This window comes from Leptodactylus fuscus, chromosome 11 (genome assembly GCF_031893055.1).
Source record: "Leptodactylus fuscus isolate aLepFus1 chromosome 11, aLepFus1.hap2, whole genome shotgun sequence".
Classification (NCBI taxonomy): domain Eukaryota; kingdom Metazoa; phylum Chordata; class Amphibia; order Anura; family Leptodactylidae; genus Leptodactylus; species Leptodactylus fuscus.
In genome coordinates this window covers 49,892,090-49,910,087 of record NC_134275.1, presented here as the reverse complement: position 1 = coordinate 49,910,087, position 17,998 = coordinate 49,892,090, and the positions used below count along the sequence as shown (strand labels likewise).

At 46.7% G+C, this 17,998-nt stretch overlaps 1 protein-coding gene across 2 annotated transcripts in view; it reads left to right on the top strand.

The window, feature by feature from the left end:
* DPF1 (double PHD fingers 1) overlaps nt 1-17,998 on the top strand; it is a 54,481-nt gene that overhangs the window by 19,439 nt on the left and 17,044 nt on the right. The window contains exons 2-3 of one of the 2 annotated variants that reach the window (XM_075260116.1): nt 9,866-10,026; nt 11,391-11,483. In XM_075260116.1, the coding sequence (XP_075116217.1) occupies nt 9,866-10,026; nt 11,391-11,483 (254 nt within the window). Of the gene's footprint in view, nt 1-9,865; nt 10,027-11,390; nt 11,499-17,998 lie in introns of both variants that reach the window. The other variant, XM_075260115.1, reaches the window with a different exon arrangement.

Genomic DNA, 17,998 nt, shown 5'->3' with positions numbered 1-17,998 from the left:
TACGTGAAAACCGGCAACTAGGGCATGACCTATATTACAACAATCGGTTACAACAGCCTGTCAAAGTAACGGTCATGTGAATAGCCCCCATAAACTCGAATTTAATGCTGCCGTGTGACATCACATGGCGATTATTCGCTGTGATGTGACTATAGCTTAAGGTCCCTTGCGCACGACAGTGACATTTGTGATGGATGCAGCGCCGCACCTCCCATGAGGCTATGCCAGGGCCACGAGGAAGGCGGCATTTTTGCTGACCTAAGCCAGTCCAGGACAAGCTGTCCCGGACTGGCTTAGGGTCACCGTCACTGAGCGGTGGATTGGGGAGGCCGCTGGAGCAGCGCTGCTGCAGCGGCCGCCCCTCACGCTCAGGCAGAGAGCAGGTCCTCTCGCTGCCTGCTCTCTGCCTGCTAAAGACGATCGCTCCGCTCGGCCCCGCCCCCACCACTCGGCCCGCCCCCTCAGCCCCGGCTTTCTGACATCCGCTTCAGGCGGCAGAAAGCCATGATTCACCCCTGGATGGATGTAATGTCTATTAAAAACTGACATTAAAGGGATTGTCCATGTTAAAGTTTTATTTTTTAATTAGGCCAAGGAAGGTGCGTAAAAAACAAACCATCCTCGCCTGTGTGCAGTGCTCCGGTGTCCTCCCAGCGCGGTGCTCCGGTGTCCTCCCAGCACGGTGCGGTCCTGCTGCTTGGCTCTTTCCTTTTGTGGAAGCTCTCGCTGGCTGTGACCTCCCGGGGCATTTGCTGAGGTTGCTGATTGACTAAAAGTTGCGCCCCGGACTACGCTGGCGGGCACTGGAGCATTGGGGACAGGTGAGTATGGAGGTTTTTTTCTTCACCTCCCCCAGCCTAAATAAAAACTACAATTTCAGCCTGGACATCCCCTTTAATGTTCATTTTTGGTGGCCATTTTGCATTTGTTCTCTTTCTTTGTTCTGGTTGCCGAGTGTCATCCAGTTTTGCACCAGTTTTTAACTATTGGTCTATTTTTTTTTCGATCCAACCCACTGATCCATTTTTAACAGACGTGAAACGGATGTAGGTCATGGCCTATTTTTGTCAAAAAGTTGAAATTTTATTTTAAATGTCTTGGTGATCTGTGATAATAAGTGCCTGTACGTGCGAGATGTCCAAGAAACCTGGCTCTAAATATCGCCTATTGGTTGGGACAATTTTTTCAAGGCCGTTTTGCAGCCATTGGGACCTATTTTCACTGACCTCTCAAAGACTTCAATTTACTGTGGAAGTGGACAAGGAGGACAAGTTCTATTTGCTGACAGACCATCAAAACCCAGAAACGTGAATAGACAGTTTGGGACTGAATTTTTTTTGTTGTTGCGTAAAAAATGTCGAATCCTCGGGTTTGCAAATTTTTAAATGAAGTTTGAGACATAAATTGTTGTAAATGGTGTTTTTGCTCTTCCCAGACCTCCCGCACATGCGTGACCTTGTGTAGATCATGTGTGACCTTGTGTAGATCATGTGTGATCTTGTGTAGTTCATCTGTGACCTTGACAGGTGATGGCATGGGAGAGGGTTCTCTTTAGTCAGACCTAATTTGCAGGGAAATGACATAAAGAAAAATCGCTCTACTTATCCTGAATTCACAGTTCGAGACCAATGTGGCTGCACGGAAACCCCTGACCGTAAAGGAGTATGAAAATTGAAAAAATCCAAGAAAAAAATTCCAGCATGCCACCAATTATCTAAAACATAACTTTTACTTCAATGTATAAAAAAGATGTATATTATATCACCTTAAAGAAGGTAGGAACATGATGAAAAGCTGACGCGTTTCGGGACAAAAGTTGATGTAAGTCCCTTACTCGTAGTAACTCCTTTCCAGGGTGCAGGTTTTGTACATTGTCCATCCGTTTTGTAAGGACCACCACTCTAGAGCCCTAGTTTCTACCCAGGGGTACATTGCCACGTCTTGAGGGGTACGTGTATGATCCGGAGTATGGTAATAGGTGCAGCGTTGTATCTGATACTACTTTGGACCCGGCCTAGTAATAATGAATTCCGCTTCCCCAGTCCTGTCCCTGAGTATCTCCTGTAGGGTTACGTCCTTTTCACTACATTCCTAACACTGAATTTATAGAATCTGATTTCCTTCCAAGTATAACATCACGTCAAGTGTAATTTACTAGAAGGATCCGCAGTATATTTCTGTATTCTGTATTGTAAGATTTCGGCCTGCTGGGCAGAAGTTCACCACACAAGGACCAATAATACAGGTCAAGAACACGAGAAGATATATGTACGAGAACAACGTGCAGGCCTGGAAGGAAGGGTGAGATGGGGTGAGGGGGAGGAGTAGGCCTTAATACCGGCGAAATCCTGACATACCACCCCCTCCACCCTGCCCCCATACACCTAGTATTATACTGTATTATTTGGATATTACAACTGTTCTCCATGGTGACAGAGATCACTGGATGGTGGCGGGCTCAGATTCGGGAATTACAACCACCCCAGGCTTCAGGCCTGGCTGCTCAAGAGCACGCTGGCGAGGGTGGGGAGGGGGATGTAGGAGAGGTCGTGGGGGGGAGATCCAGGTCCTGATTGATAAGGGGGGAAGAATGGGGGGAGACGGAAAGTGCTGACTGCTCGCTGTGAGACCTAGAGAAGCCGATACGCAGGAATTTGGGGAGGGGGGTATAAAAGAAAAAAATCTGTGAATTGGCAACGGCAAAGCAAATTGTTTTATCCTAAAGATACGGACAAATAAGAGGAATATTCACCCTTCAGAAATAGACGGAGTTCAGTGACGTAAATGAAGATTGGGGCAAAATAAACCAGAATTTGGGCTAATTGCTGTAAATACTTCCATACGTACGTAACATATGCAATTACATATGCAAATAGATGCACAAATCCATAACGCCACCCCATAATAAGGCAGGTAACGTTGCAGCCAGTCTCATGAGCAGGATGAGTTCTATACGTGACTATAAGGGAAACTTATGTTATGCTGTTGGGGCCTTTGTGAGTCTTAGATTCACACTGAGCAATCCCATGTCACGTAAGTTCCCTATTTAAGCTTTGGAGACGGCGGCGTTCGCGGTCGGATCCATGAAGAGTCAAAATTTCATTGGGCCCCAAAACGACCATGGTAATCTGATGGCCTTCATATCCAACGTCCCCAGAATTTATAAAAATTGTAAAGGAATTCTATCAAAGTCTATATGAACTATGTGGAAAGTTCATCAGACAGCACCGTGTAGTATACGAGGAGCCCATATGCTCAGGGTAAGATGTGAGGCCATGTTAACCTTGAGGGGCGACGTATTTCGGCTGTCTCTCTCCTGCGTCCTGGGTGCGTTTCCTCCCTGGATAGGGATGGCAGCATTAATGGTGATTTTTCAGGCTTTACCCAATGAATTATTCATTTCATACCTGAATCTCTTTATGCAGCAAATGCAATTTTATGTTCCCTCAAAGCTCCAATCAGTTCTCCCAGAGGAATTCATGGAGAACGCAAAGCGCGAGCTTATATAAGAGCTGGAATATACGTATCTGTATATACTTCTAATGCACGGCTCTGTATACACGCTCATACTTTGCATCTTCCATAGGAGACGCTATCAGAAGATATTTTGAATTTGTCTTGGGTTCCCTCATGATAGGTTCTGATTTCATCAAATTGTCCTTGGAAGATGTGGAGGTGACTAGTAGTGCGCTAGGAGACGTGTCTGGATACTACGAAAGTAAAGACGGAGGTGAAGAGACTAGTGCAGGAGATTCAGGGGTTTAATAAGTGATACAGGGGTGACACTAGTATAATAGATGCAGGGGTGACATTAGTGCAATAAGTGATGCGGGGTGACACTAGTATAATAGATGTAGGGGTGACACTGGTATAATAGATGCACGGGTGACTTTAGTGTAACAAGTGATGCGGGGGTTACCATAGTAAGATATGCAGGAGTGGTTCTAGTGTATTATGACAAGAAGGGGCGACACTAGTGGTCTAGGAGAGATGTATAGATGACGTCTAAGTGGTCTAAGAGAGATGAAGAGGTGACACCAGTGGTCTAGGAGAGATGAGGAGTGGACACCAGTGGTCTAGGAGAGATGAGGAGGTGACACCAGTGGTCTAGGAGAGATGAGGAGGGGACACCAGTGGTCTAGGAGAGATGAGGAGGTGACACCAGTGGTCTAAGAGAGATGAAGAGGTGACACCAGTGGTCTAGGAGAGATGAGGAGGGGACACCAGTGGTCTAGGAGAGATGAGGAGGTGACACCAGTGGTCTAGGAGAGATGAGGAGGTGACACCAGTGGTCTAGGAGAGATGACAAGGTGACAACAGTGGTCTAGAAGAGATGAGGAGTGGACACCAGTGGTCTAGGAGAGATGAAGAGGTGACACCAGTGGTCTAGGAGAGATGAGGAGGTGACACCAGTGGTCTAGGAGAGATGAGGAGGGGACACCAGTGGTCTAGGAGAGATGAGGAGGTGACACCAGTGGTCTAAGAGAGATGAAGAGGTGACACCAGTGGTCTAGGAGAGATGAGGAGGGGACACCAGTGGTCTAGGAGAGATGAGGAGGTGACACCAGTGGTCTAGGAGAGATGAGGAGGTGACACCAGTGGTCTAGGAGAGATGACAAGGTGACAACAGTGGTCTAGAAGAGATGAGGAGTGGACACCAGTAGTCTAGGAGAGATGAAGAGGTGACACCAGTGGTCTAGGACAGATGAGGAGGTGACACCAGTGGTCTAATAGAGATGAGGAAGTGATACCAGTGGTCTAGGAGAGATGAAGAGGTGCCACCAGTGGTCTAAGAGAGATGAAGAGGTAACACCAGTGGTCTAGGTGAGATGAGGAGGGGACACCAGTGGTCTAGGAGAGATGAGGAGGGGACACCAGTAGTCTAGGAGAGATGAAGAGGTGACACCAGTGGTCTAGGAGAGATGCGGAGGTGACACCAGTGGTCTAAGAGAGATGAGGAGGTGACACCAGTGGTCTAGGAGAGATGAGGAGGGGACACCAGTGGTCTAGTAGAAATGAGGAGGTGACACCAGTGGTCTAAGAGAGATGAGGAGGTGACACCAGTGGTCTAAGAGAGATGAGGAGGTGACACCAGTGGTCTAGGAGAGATGAGGAGGGGACACCAGTGGTCTAGGAGAAATGAGGAGGGGACACCAGTGGTCTAAGAGAGATGAGGAGGTGACACCAGTGGTCTAGGAGAGATGAGGAGGTGACACCAGTGGTCTAGGAGAGATGAGGAGGTGACACCAGTGGTCTAGGAGAGATGACAAGGTGACAACAGTGGTCTAGAAGAGATAAGGAGTGGACATCAGTAGTCTAGGAGAGATGAAGAGGTGACACCAGTGGTCTAGGACAGATGAGGAGGTGACACCAGTGGTCTAATAGAGATGAGGAAGTGACACCAGTGGTCTAGGAGAGATGAAGAGGTGCCACCAGTGGTCTAAGAGAGATGAAGAGGTAACACCAGTGGTCTAGGTGAGATGAGGAGGGGACACCAGTGGTCTAGGAGAGATGAGGAGGGGACACCAGTAGTCTAGGAGAGATGAAGAGGTGACACCAGTGGTCTAGGAGAGATGCGGAGGTGACACCAGTGGTCTAAGAGAGATGAGGAGGTGACACCAGTGGTCTAGGAGAGATGAGGAGGGGACACCAGTGGTCTAGTAGAAATGAGGAGGTGACACCAGTGGTCTAAGAGAGATGAGGAGGTGACACCAGTGGTCTAAGAGAGATGAGGAGGTGACACCAGTGGTCTAGGAGAGATGAGGAGGGGACACCAGTGGTCTAGGAGAAATGAGGAGGGGACACCAGTGGTCTAAGAGAGATGAGGAGGTGACACCAGTGGTCTAGGAGAGATGAGGAGGTGACACCAGTGGTCTAGGAGAGATGAGGAGGGGACACCAGTGGTCTAGGAGAGATGAAGAGGTGTCTGAGCAGCACAAGGAAATATTAAGTGAAATTTGTATTGGGCAAGGAGAAAAGCTGAATAAATGCAATGGGGTAATGCAGAAGTTTCCCTTAGTAGGATATGGGGTGAGAGCCGATACCACCCATACATATAGTCACACGGAGGCTGCACTATAATATGTGTGGGTGACACAAAGTGCGACAACTGTACAATGGGGCTTTAAACCCACGAAGGGAAGCGTTTGCTGGAGATAGTTTGGCTAAATGAAGATTGCTCTTTGTCTCTGAGGATCTGTCGTACGGGATCAGCGCTGATATTGATTTCCCTGTTTAGAAGCTGTTAATTAGGACGATAATTATTCAGGAAATATTTCACACCCGAATATTTTATCACTCCATAATCTGCACCTGGGCCGGGTAAACCGAAAGCTTTGCTCCAGCAGATGTGACAAGAGCCATGTAGTAAAGGCTTTACAACTCTACTCCAGATAAAGACTTCAGATTAGGAGCAGAAGAGAATAATCTGTTCTCGTTCTCGGCAGTATAAATCTGTAGGGTTGGGCGAAATGCTCCAACAATAACAATGCAGTGCTAGAGATCTGGAAAATAGAGCTGTATAGTGGTAACCTATAGTACAGTCCTATGAAAAAGTTTGGGCACCCCTATTAATCTTAATCATTTTTAGTTCTAAATATTTTGGTGTTTATAACAGCCATTTCAGTTTGATATATCTAATAACTGATGGACACAGTAATATTTCAGGATTGAAATGAGGTTTATTGTACTAACAGAAAATGTGCAATATGCATTAAACCAAAATTTGACCGGTGCAAAAGTATGGGCACCTCAACAGAAAAGTGACATTAATATTTAGTAGATCCTCCTTTTGCAAAGATAACAGCCTCTAGTCGCTTCCTGTAGCTTTTAATCAGTTCCTGGATCCTGGATGAAGGTATTTTGGACAAACAATTCAAGTTCAGTTAAGTTAGATGGTCGCCGAGCATGGACAGCCCGCTTCAAATCATCCCACAGATGTTCAATCATATTCAGGTCTGGGGACTGGGATGGCCATTCCAGAACATTGTAATTGTTCCTCTGCATGAATGCCTGAGGATTTGGAGCGGTGTTTTGGATCATTGTCTTGCTGAAATATCCATCCCCGGCGTAACTTCAACTTCGTCACTGATTCTTGAACATTGTTCTCAAGAATCTGCTGATACTGAGTGGAATCCATGCGACTCTCAACTTTAACAAGATTCCCGATGCCGGCATTGGCCACACAGCCCCAAAGCATGATGGAACCTCCACCAAATTTTACAGTGGGTAGCATGTGTTTTTCTTGGAATGCTGTTTCTTTTTGGACGCCATGCATAACGCCTTTTTTTATAACCAAACAACTCAATTTTTGTTTCCAAAATGAAGCTGCCTTGTCCAAATGTGCTTTTTCATACCTCAGGCAACTCTATTTGTGGCGTACGTGCAGAAACGGCTTCTTTCTCATCACTCTCCCATACAGCTTCTATTTGTGCAAAGTGCGCTGTATAGTTGACCGATGCACAGTGACACCATCTGCAGCAAGATGATGCTGCAGCTCTTTGGAGGTGGTCTGTGGATTGTCCTTGACTGTTCTCACCATTCTTCTTCTCTGCCTTTCTGATATTTTTCTTGGCCTGCCACTTCTGGGCTTAACAAGAACTGTCCCTGTGGTCTTCCATTTCCTTACTATGTTCCTCACAGTGGAAACTGACAGGTTAAATCTCTGAGACAACTTTTTGTATCCTTCCCCTGAACAACTATGTTGAACAATCTTTGTTTTCAGATCATTTGAGAGTTGTTTTGAGTAGCCCATGATGCCACTCTTCAGAGGAGATTCAAATAGGAGATCAACTTGCAATTGGCCACCTTAAATACCTTTTCTTATGATTGGATACATCTGGCTATGAAGTTCAAAGCTCACTGAGGTTACAAAACCAATTTTGTGCTTCAGTAAGTCAGTAAAAAGTAGTTAGGGGAATTCAAATCAATAAAATGATAAGGGTGCCCATGCTTTTGCACCGGTCAAATTTTGGTTTAATGCATATTGGACATTTTCTGTTAGTACAATAAACCTCATTTCAATCCTGAAATATTACTGTGTCCATCAGTTATTAGATATATCAAACTGAAATGGCTGTTGCAAACACCAAAATATTTAGAACAAAAAATGATTAAGATTAATAGGGGTGCCCAAACTTTTTCATAGGACTGTATAGGCCATACAGAAATAATAGGTACAAGCCTTCGTATACAGGGGGCTATATCACCAAAGGAAGCCATGGAGCCAAAATGGCGTCCCCTGCTGGCACTTGTGCGGCTCGGTCTAGGAGGTGCAATAGCTTGGTCCAATGTCCTCTCATCCCCTGTGGTAGAGAAGGTTGTTGGAAACTTCTAGCTGTCTCCCCCTTTGCTTGTTTGATGGGGTGTTATAATGTAGGAATCAGTGTGCAAAGTTCATATGTCGATAAGGAAGGTTTGGCACATTAGATCTCACCTAAGCTGGTCTCCATCCTTCGCATGGGTTCCATAGTCACCCATATATACCCATGTATATACCATGTATACCAATAATAGGCTGCTATTAGTTACTCCCTATGTAAATACATCCATACACTCTATCAATATACAGTATACTATGTAAGAAGGTATAACACCTTTAGGTAGCACCCCGGTGCACTGTGACCCCATGTGGTAGGAGTCCTGCAGGAATTGGTGCCGTAGAGTGTAGAATGACTAGACTAGACTAAACATGAGGAAATACAAGTCCCCCCCTTTGATGGTCAGGACATAATAGAAAAATAACCGGTCCTGTAGAAGGTCTGAAAATGACAAGATACAACCTCAGATGAACGACAACACATGAGAAATACTCCGGAGCATTGTTTATTTAATAAAAGCTAAAAAAATGTTTCCATAGCAATTAAGAGGGTAAGTCAAATACTGATCATCAGCAACTGTGACCACCTCTATAAAGCCAGATGTTTTGGAAGTTTGCTGATCTGCAGCATTCAGGTGTGTATTAGCCCAGTGCCATGGAAGAAAGATATCAGCAAGGATCGTAGAGAAGCAATTGTTATTGTATCTGAGAAAATGGGGGGGGGGGACTCAAAAGCTAAATCTCAGACTTTACAGGACTCAGAATTTTAATTGTTGAAGTTCGGAGCAATTAGAACCACCAATCTCATCCCCTGGGATAGGTCATCAATATTTGTGGCCAGAAATCCCTTTTAAATAGATAGAACGTCAGGTGAACAACGAATCAACAGCTTTAGCCGCAATATCTTGAAGTAATCTTATTCCGGATGACTTTTGGCCCATTCTTCTTTACAACCTTCTTTCGGTTGCTTGAGGTTTGTGGACATTGGGTTTCGTGCAGCTCGCTTATCATTCTGCCATGGCATTTCAGTTGCGGTCTGGACTAAAGGCCGTACCAGGCAGGATGGAGTTACCGGCAATGATCAGGAAGGAACACGTACATGTGCTCGATGTGGGGACCAGGTGTCAAATCCCCACAGGTCTGATATTAGTGACCTATAGGTTAAGCTTGGAAGACCCCTTTAATTTAAGACCTTCTAAGGAGCAGATATTTCTTATTATGTTCTGATATGTAATACCAGAGATTTCAGACTTTATGATTTTCTTATAACTGCGTGGAGAACACTCAGGAAAAAAACTATGAAATGGGGCAACAATTATGAGTCCTCCGTAATGATGAAATATTAGGGGGTTGAAATATGGCACCTCGAGAAATGTCTGGAGGAGCTGATAATGTGTCGCTGATATCCCACCGTGGCCCCCATTGTATAACCTTTGTAAGACATGTCCGTCATCGGGTCATTGGATAATCCAACATGGGAATGACGGTGGATCCGTTAGGCTGAGAGGGTGAACCTAAAGTAACATGGAGGATGTTGTCTCTCTGCAGGCTGGGAGAGGACTTCTACCGGGAGGCCATAGAACATTGCCGCAGTTATAACGCCCGCCTGTGTGCCGAGAGAAGTATGAGGCTACCATTCCTGGACTCCCAGACTGGCGTAGCCCAGAACAATTGCTATATCTGGATGGAGAAAACACACAGAGGACCAGGTAAGGTGGGACGAGCACCTATGGCCATTCTTGTAGTCCATTCTCCTAAGTTTCCACCTCCACATCTTTGTAGCCGCTCCCTGCTATGAATGCTGAGCTATGAAATTTTTCCTAGGCCCCACCACTCCCAAGGAATCGGTGTCCTTAGTTTCAGCACCTGCTATGCTAGTTAGGCTTTCTACTGTCAGGTGGGCTGTCCTTGTCTGTCTGCTGAAGTCCAGGACAGGAGAGAGCCAAACTAGCATACTGGGTGCTGAAATTAACAGCACCAATTGCTCAGGAATGGTGAGGAACAGAGAAAGGCTTCCCACAGTGCCGGCATCAGTGGAGCGGGGGCTATTGAAGGATGCATGGAGCTGGTGGAAGGTGGTGGAACTACTCACCTGCCGTGGAATCACTGTCCGCAGCAGGGGAGTAGTACAATGCTGCTTCTGTGAAAGATAAACATGACTTGAGTGGACGACCCCTTTAGGTTACTGCCTGGGCTCAGAATGTGTAGTTTGGTAAAGATGTGTTGGGTTGACTGTTTTGCAGGGTATGAGGGTTTAGGTCCAGCCTGTCTATATACTTGTGTAATCAGATTAGATAGAGGGTATTCACTCCCCTGAGAGTCCCCAGTACTCATGAGTCCAGTCCACCCCACCCATGAGTGACAGGAATATATCTGAGTGGCTGTCCGTCAATGGCGAGCGTCAGGCTCGTGAATACAATGACCTCTTAACTATGCGTTCACTGTATTGTGTCTGCGTTTTACAGACGTCTGACTCGCTATTAAACCGAACCGCGTTGTGTCAGGAAGACGTCTTGAGAGGTCTTGAGATCTGAAGTTGCATGAACATGTTTGAGCCACCAATTGTATCTCTATTTATTAGGGTCGAGCAGTATTGTAATAATTTTAGGAGTTGCCTCTAATAAAGAGTTTCTTACCGTTACTTCAGACTGTCTTATTGTCCCGGCCCAGACTTTGTGCATCGATGGATTCAGATCTGGTGGTGGAACATTTGTGGTTTGTCCTCAGTCTCTTCTAGTCCATACCATATTGGCGCTCATACCACTCATGTGCCGTGTAAAGTAAGATCCGTCCACCAGTGATAAGATGGCCATGTGTGGTCAGTGAGCGAGGTTTATATATACTCAAAATTATTGAGATTTTTTTATGTAAATCTATCCAGATTATTAAAATTAGAATAGACAGAGACTGGCCAGACATACCACGAGCTTGACCACCAATACCAGACTCTCCCGGTGTTCCTTGAACTTTTGCCTTTGACCCCTGACGTCGTCTGTTCTTCTCTGCTCTCTTTGTATACCTTATATCTCATATTAACCCTCTGATCTTGTCCCGTCTCACCTCTCACCTCTAGGTTTGTCCCCGGGACAGATCTACACGTATCCTGCTCGTTGTTGGAGGAAGAAAAGGCGGCTGGACATCTTGGAGGATCCTCGTCTGAGGCCCTGTGAGTTTAAGCTTGGTAAGAAGTTAGTTTGGGGGGCCCAGGTGTTATCATGTTCTGCCATCGTGGGACCTGCAACACATTGGCCACCAGGTATGAGGAGAGTATACGGAGAGGAGTCACATGGCTTGTTTACTGGTAGACTCTTTCATAGAATACAATAGAGGAAGGTTTGAAGGCCAAGACGATATAGAATATCAGGGCGCAATGAACAAAAGTCAAGGTGGCCATACAACTGCAGTGGATGTTTAGAAACTGATCATTCAGCTATTCCTAATGGTCTCTCCATACACACGCACACCCGACTGAACAGCATGACCAGGGAAAGTAGAATAAGCCACTGTCAGACCAGCAAAGGGAAGCATGAGAAGAAAGGATGAGGCATATCGAAATTCTGCTATATTCCCCTGAAATTTACCATACAAGCAATGGTTGGACCTTTCCTACACCTCAGATGGTTTCCTGGTCCTGTATGGCCACCACATGAATAGGAGGTGTCGGCCATAAAGGACCACCTACTTGACGCTTTATCATAATGACGTTATCCCAGGACAATGACAGATTGGGGGCTTTAGAAGGCTCTTAGAAGGACCATTGGTGGTCAGATAGGGGTATGATGTGCTGAAGGCGAGAAGATGAGAGGCTGCAGGTGATTGGATATGGCAACGTTTGGTGGACTCTACTATGGATCGGTAGCTTCACTTTGAGGCCTTCCAAGAGAGTTTAGGGAGAGGCTACTCAATAAATTTGTAAAATTAAAGGGGGCTTCCTGGACTATAAACTTTAAGATGTATCCTTAGGATAGGTCATCAGTATTGGAGGTCCGACACCCCCACAGATCAGCTGATGGATTAGGTCATGTAACTCTGGCAAGAACCACGTCCTCTTTCAGATCAGTGACATCACCTCTGCTGGTCGCACAGCCATGCTGCAGCTCAGTCCCATTCAGATTCACTACACAAACGGCACTGGGCTTGGCATGTGGTGATGAGCCCCCAGGCCTTCTCCCAATTCTCCACCCTCTTCAAACAGCTGATCGGTGGGGGTGCCTGATGCCAGACCCATACCTTTTTGATATTGAAGATTTTACCTAAGGGTAAATCATCAATATCATAGTTGTGGAAGACCCCTTTAAGTAATAGAGTCCCTTTGGTAGTCTCTGGTTGTGTGACTGTCTAGAAGGATGCAATTTTAGCATGACGTCTAGTCAGTATGGTTGTCAACTTGGTTATTTGGTGGAGAAGGGGGGTGTGTGAATCTTGTAGGATGGTCATTGTCAGTGTGGACACAAGTCGAGGTGCATGTGGGTCAGGGAGATTCTCAGCTGGGATGTATCAATAAGGAATGGGGTGGTATGTTAGTAGCGGGTGTCAAGTCTGGCTGGGGTTGTTGTTAGTAGCGGGTGTCAGGCCTAGCTGGGGTGGTTTGTTAGTAGCGGGTGTCAGGACTGGCTGGGGTGGCTTGTTAGTAGCGGGTGTCAGGCTCGGCTGGGGTTGTTGTTAGTAGCAGGTGTCAGGCCCGGCTGGGGTTGTTGTTAGTAGCGGGTGTCAGGCCCGGCTGGGATTGTTGTTAGTAGCGGGTGTCAGGCCCCACTGGGATTGTTGATAGTAGCGGGTGTCAGGCCTGGCTGGGGTTGTTGTTAGTAGCGGGTGTCAAGTCTGGCTGGGGTTGTTGTTAGTAGCGGATGTCAGGCCCGGCTGGGGTTGTTGTTAGTAGCGGGTGTCAGGCCCGGCTGGGGTTGTTTTTCGTAGTGGGTGTCAGGCTCGGCTGGGGTGGTTTGTTAGTAGCGGGAGTGTGGTCCGGCTGAGGTTGTTGTTAGTAGCAGGTGTCAGACCCGGCTGGGGTTGTTGTTAGTAGTGGGTGTCAGGCCTGGCTGGGGTGGTTTGTTAGTAGCGGGTGTCAGGCCTGGCTGGGGTGGTTTGTTAGTAGCGAGTATCAGGCTCGGCTGGGGTTGTTGTTAGTAGCGGGTGTCAGGCCCGGCTGGGGTTGTTGTTAGTAGCGGGTGTCAGGCCCGGCTGGGATTGTTGTTAGTAGCGGGTGTCAGGCCCAGCTGGGATTGTTGTTAGTAGCGGGTGTCAGGCCCGGCTGGGGTTGTTGTTAGTAGCGGATGTCAGGCCCGGCTTGGATTGTTGTTAGTAGCGGATGTCAGGCTCGGCTGGGATTGTTGTTAGTAGCGGATGTCAGGCTCAGATGGGATTGTTGTTAGTAGCGGGTGTCAGGCCCGGCTGGGGTTGTTGTTAGTAGCGGGTGTCAGGCCCGGCTGGGGTTGTTGTTAGTAGCGGATGTCAGGCCCGGCTTGGATTGTTGTTAGTAGCGGGTGTCAGGCTCGGCTGGGATTGTTGTTAGTAGCGGATGTCAGGCTCAGATGGGATTGTTGTTAGTAGCGGGTGTCAGGCCCGGCTGGGGTTGTTGTTAGTAGCGGGTGTCAGGCCCGGCTGGGGTTGTTGTTAGTAGCGTGTGTCAGGCCCAGCTGGGATTGTTGTTAGTAGCGTGTGTCAGACCCGGATGGGATTGTTGTTAGTAGTGGGTGTCAGGCTCGGCTGGGATTGTTGTTAGTAGCGGGTGTCAAGCCCAGCTGGGGTGGTTTGTTAGTAGCGAGTTTCAGGCCCGGCTGGGGTGGTTTGTTAGTAGCCGGTGTCGGCCCGGCTGGGGTTGTCGTTAGTAGCGGGTGTCAGGTGCGGCTCGGGTTGTTTGTTAGTAGCTGGTGTCGGCCACGCTGGGGTTGTTGTTAGTAGCCAGTGTCGGCCCGGCTGGGATGGTTTGTTAGTAGCGGGTGTCAGGACCAGCTGGGGTTGTTGTTGGTAGCCAGTGTCGGCCCGGCTGGGGTTGTTGTTAGTAGCAGGTGTCGGCCCGGCTGGGGTGGTTTGTTAGTAGCAGGTGTCAGGCCCAGCTGGGGTTGTTGTTAGTAGTGGGTGTCAGGCCCAGCTGGGGTGGTTTGTTAGTAGTGGGTGTCAGGCCCGGCTGTTGTCTATAAGGTATTCCATTCCAATCGGCTTCAGTTTTCTTGTCCTATTTAAAGCTTTTATAAGTTTCTCTTTCTCTTAGGGCTAGTTCACACGTGGGCAAAGGGGCGGATTTTGACAGCGGATTTCGCTTCAAAATCCGCCCCTTTACAATGGTGGTCTATGTAGACCGCCGGGCTTTTTTTTTCCGCTAGCGGCAGAGAAAAGAAACGACCTGCCCTATCTTCAGGCGGAAGCCGCGCGGGCTCAGCCGCACAGCTTCCGCCCCCGGCAGCTCCCTCCTATGTCGGCTCATTCATTCGAGCCGACAGCAGAGGGGAAAGCCGCGACCGCGATGGTCGCGGCAGGCGGGTTTTGACAAGAGAGAGACGCGGCTCGCCTCGTCTCTCTCGGTGTCAAAACCCGTTCGGGCAGTTCACGTGTGAACTGACCCTTAGAAATTTTGTCTGGTCTTATAGATCTCTGTGGTAATATTTGGGAGTTCCCCGCCAAAAACCCTCATCCATTGACAAAAACGGCTACAAAAGCGTTTCCCTGTCCGGAGGAGCTGCCATGTCCATGCCTTATAGAGTCCGCCTATTGATTCCCATGGACACTGTGTAGTTCCTCAGATGTCCTGTGGTGGCGCTGCAGGGAAACTTAACGATTGCTTAGATTCATTCCAACTTCTCCCCGCTGACTCTGACGGCCATGTACAGGGTTTATACTAGAGTAGCCGGACAATGCCTTGCAGGTCTCTCTGAGTGCAAATCCTTTTAACACCAGGGGCAGTTATCAGGCAAACACTATGGTAGGATCAGTGTTTTCCAGGGTCGCGATTGATTATTTGCAATGTTTTGATCAATTTTCTTGGGTTATGTTTTTAACCCTTTTATCCCAGTGTATTTGTCCTGACCAATTGCAAAATCTTGTTTTACTGTCCTATAGGTGGTTGTTGGAACCTATGGCGTTATTAGCGGTCATATATATGATGTCTCATCTTCTGATCCTATACATGATACCGTATTCTATCAATCTTATTAATCCTACAATGTCTATATTCAGTATTTGGTGAACCTTTACTGCACCATGTGAATGACCTCTAATAGTCCTGCTTCAACTGTATAGAAAACCTGTGGGAATGGTGAAAATAACAGGAGACCTGCGGGGTGTGAAACCTAAATGTCAACCACATAACCAAGAATCCACTATGGAGACCTAAAGATTTCTTGGAATTTTTGTTATTTCTTTGCTTGGGTCTGTTTTGTGGGTCGGTTCTTATTGATACCAGTTTTAATTTTCATTAGAAAAGTTTAGCTGCTCTTTTAATCCCCGTCTATGATTCTGGTGAACAGTTCTCTCCTCTACACCTAGAGGACGTCCCCTTGTCACTGTCACCGGTCTAGGTGTAGAGGACGTCCCCTTGTCACTGGTCCAGGAGTATAAAGATTACTATTAAAGGGGTATTCCGATGTACATAACCGTTTTTAAATTTGTAGGCAATTAAAAGTTAAACATTTTGCAGAATTTTAAAGATATTCTCTAAATTTTCACAGTTTTGTTGTCTTGATCAGTTGCCAATGGATCCGACCATGGATGCAGGATCTTTCTAAGGTCAGAGCCTTAGGTCAGAGCCATGATGTCCTTATTGTGGTCGAGTTATATTCTCATACATGTAGTTTCCTCCTGATAACCAGACATGATGTCCTTATTGTGGTCGGGTTATCTTCTCATACATGTAGTGTCCTCCTGATAACCAGCCATGATGTCCTTATTGTGGTCGGGTTATCTTCTCATACATGTGGTGTCCTCCTGATAACCAGCCATGATGTCCTTATTGTGGTCAGGTTATCTTCTCATACATGTAATGTCCTCTCCTGATAACCAACCATGATGTCCTTATTGTGGTCAGGTTATCTTCTCATACATGTAGTGTCCTCCTGATGACCAGCCCTGATGTCCTTATTGTGGTCGGGTGTAGTGTCCTCCTGATAACCAGCCATGATGTCCTTATTATGGTCGGGTTATCTTCTTATACATGTAGTGTCCTCTCCTGAAAAACAGCTACAATAAGAAAGTCACGGCTGGGTTTTTGACAAGTCCCAGACCATTTTAAGTTTCTGCATTTGGCAAACTGTCACCACTGAGATAGTAGAGAAAATCCTTAAAACGCTGCAGAATTTTGAATTACTTATATTTGCAAAAATGTTTAATTTTTAGTTGTCTACAGATATAGCTGTGATTATGTGCATGGGAGACCCTTTAAGTTCCTGGTCCTGTCCCTTCTTGTATTTGTGCATTGTTAGTAATTTCCTCGTAGACGTCTTTTCTCTGCTATTGATAATTTTTATCATTTCATTCGCTTAAACTTCATTTCTCCATTCCAGACTTTGTAGAGTTTTAGGCTCTGACTTGGGGTATTTGCCCACTTGTCTATAGATTATTGCTAGACGCGGTTGTAGGGTATTATTGGGCGGTCACATTCGGGCCCTAGTAGATCTTCTCACCTCCATCTTTAGAGGTTTGATGTCGGTGTAGACACGAGGGTAATGCTATAGACTGTCTGTAAGACTCTTACAAGGAGTCGCCTGCAGGGTATCACTGGCGCGGCTGGTAGACATCACATCCAGGCGCCTTCAGGGGATTTTCTAGTATGCCCTTATTTCTGCTGAAGTTGTCAGATCGTTACAAGGATTGTCTATTAATTACCATTACCATAGATGATATAAGGGCAATAATTGAGTTATCACTAATTTGGTGTCAGTAGTCGCCGCCGCTGTCTCGGGATTAGTCGGGTGTCATCAGGTAAGAGCTTGGGTGTAATAGAGAACCCTCCGGAAATGACCCCGGTATACCCTCCATACATCGATGGTGAGATCTCTGCTCTCTCCCCCACCTTCCTTCCACCCAGACCCCTCCACCCTTCTGGCTGCGGCTGCTCCGTCGCCCTCCATTCTTCTCCTATATTTCCATACTCTTTATATCCCATCTCATATCCTCCAGTTTTCGCTTCCTCTTCCCTCCCCCCTTTCTTTTCCTCCCTTCCCCCGTTTTTTCCTCTCACATTTTTCTTCAGTTTTTTTTTTTTTTAATTCAGCTATTCGGTAAATGAAAAAAGCAGTTGCCATGGAAACTATCAAACCACATGACCAGACGTATTAATGCTCTTTTTTTTTGTATACTTGTCTGGAAAGAAAATGCAATTTCACTTCTCGTATAAAAAATCCAGTCCTGGCGAAACGAAGAAAAACCTCCAAGTAATAGAATCTGTATGGAAGAAGGTGGTGAAAATAAGGAGATCTGTCTATATAGAGATATATGTGCGGCTCTGTGTCTACGCTGACTCTACGAGAATGTCACTGTACGGCCGTCTATGTCATTACTTCTAATGGATGGCCGAGGCCGCTCTGAAATCTGCGCTAGACACGAAGCCTCGATTGAACCAATGTCCACTCCAGTATAGTATCCGGGTCATTGATCTGTGGGATCTGTTACTAAGGACCTGTTGTATGGCCAGTATAGTATCCGGGTCATTGATCTGTGGGATCTGTTACTAAGGACCTGTTGTATGGCCAG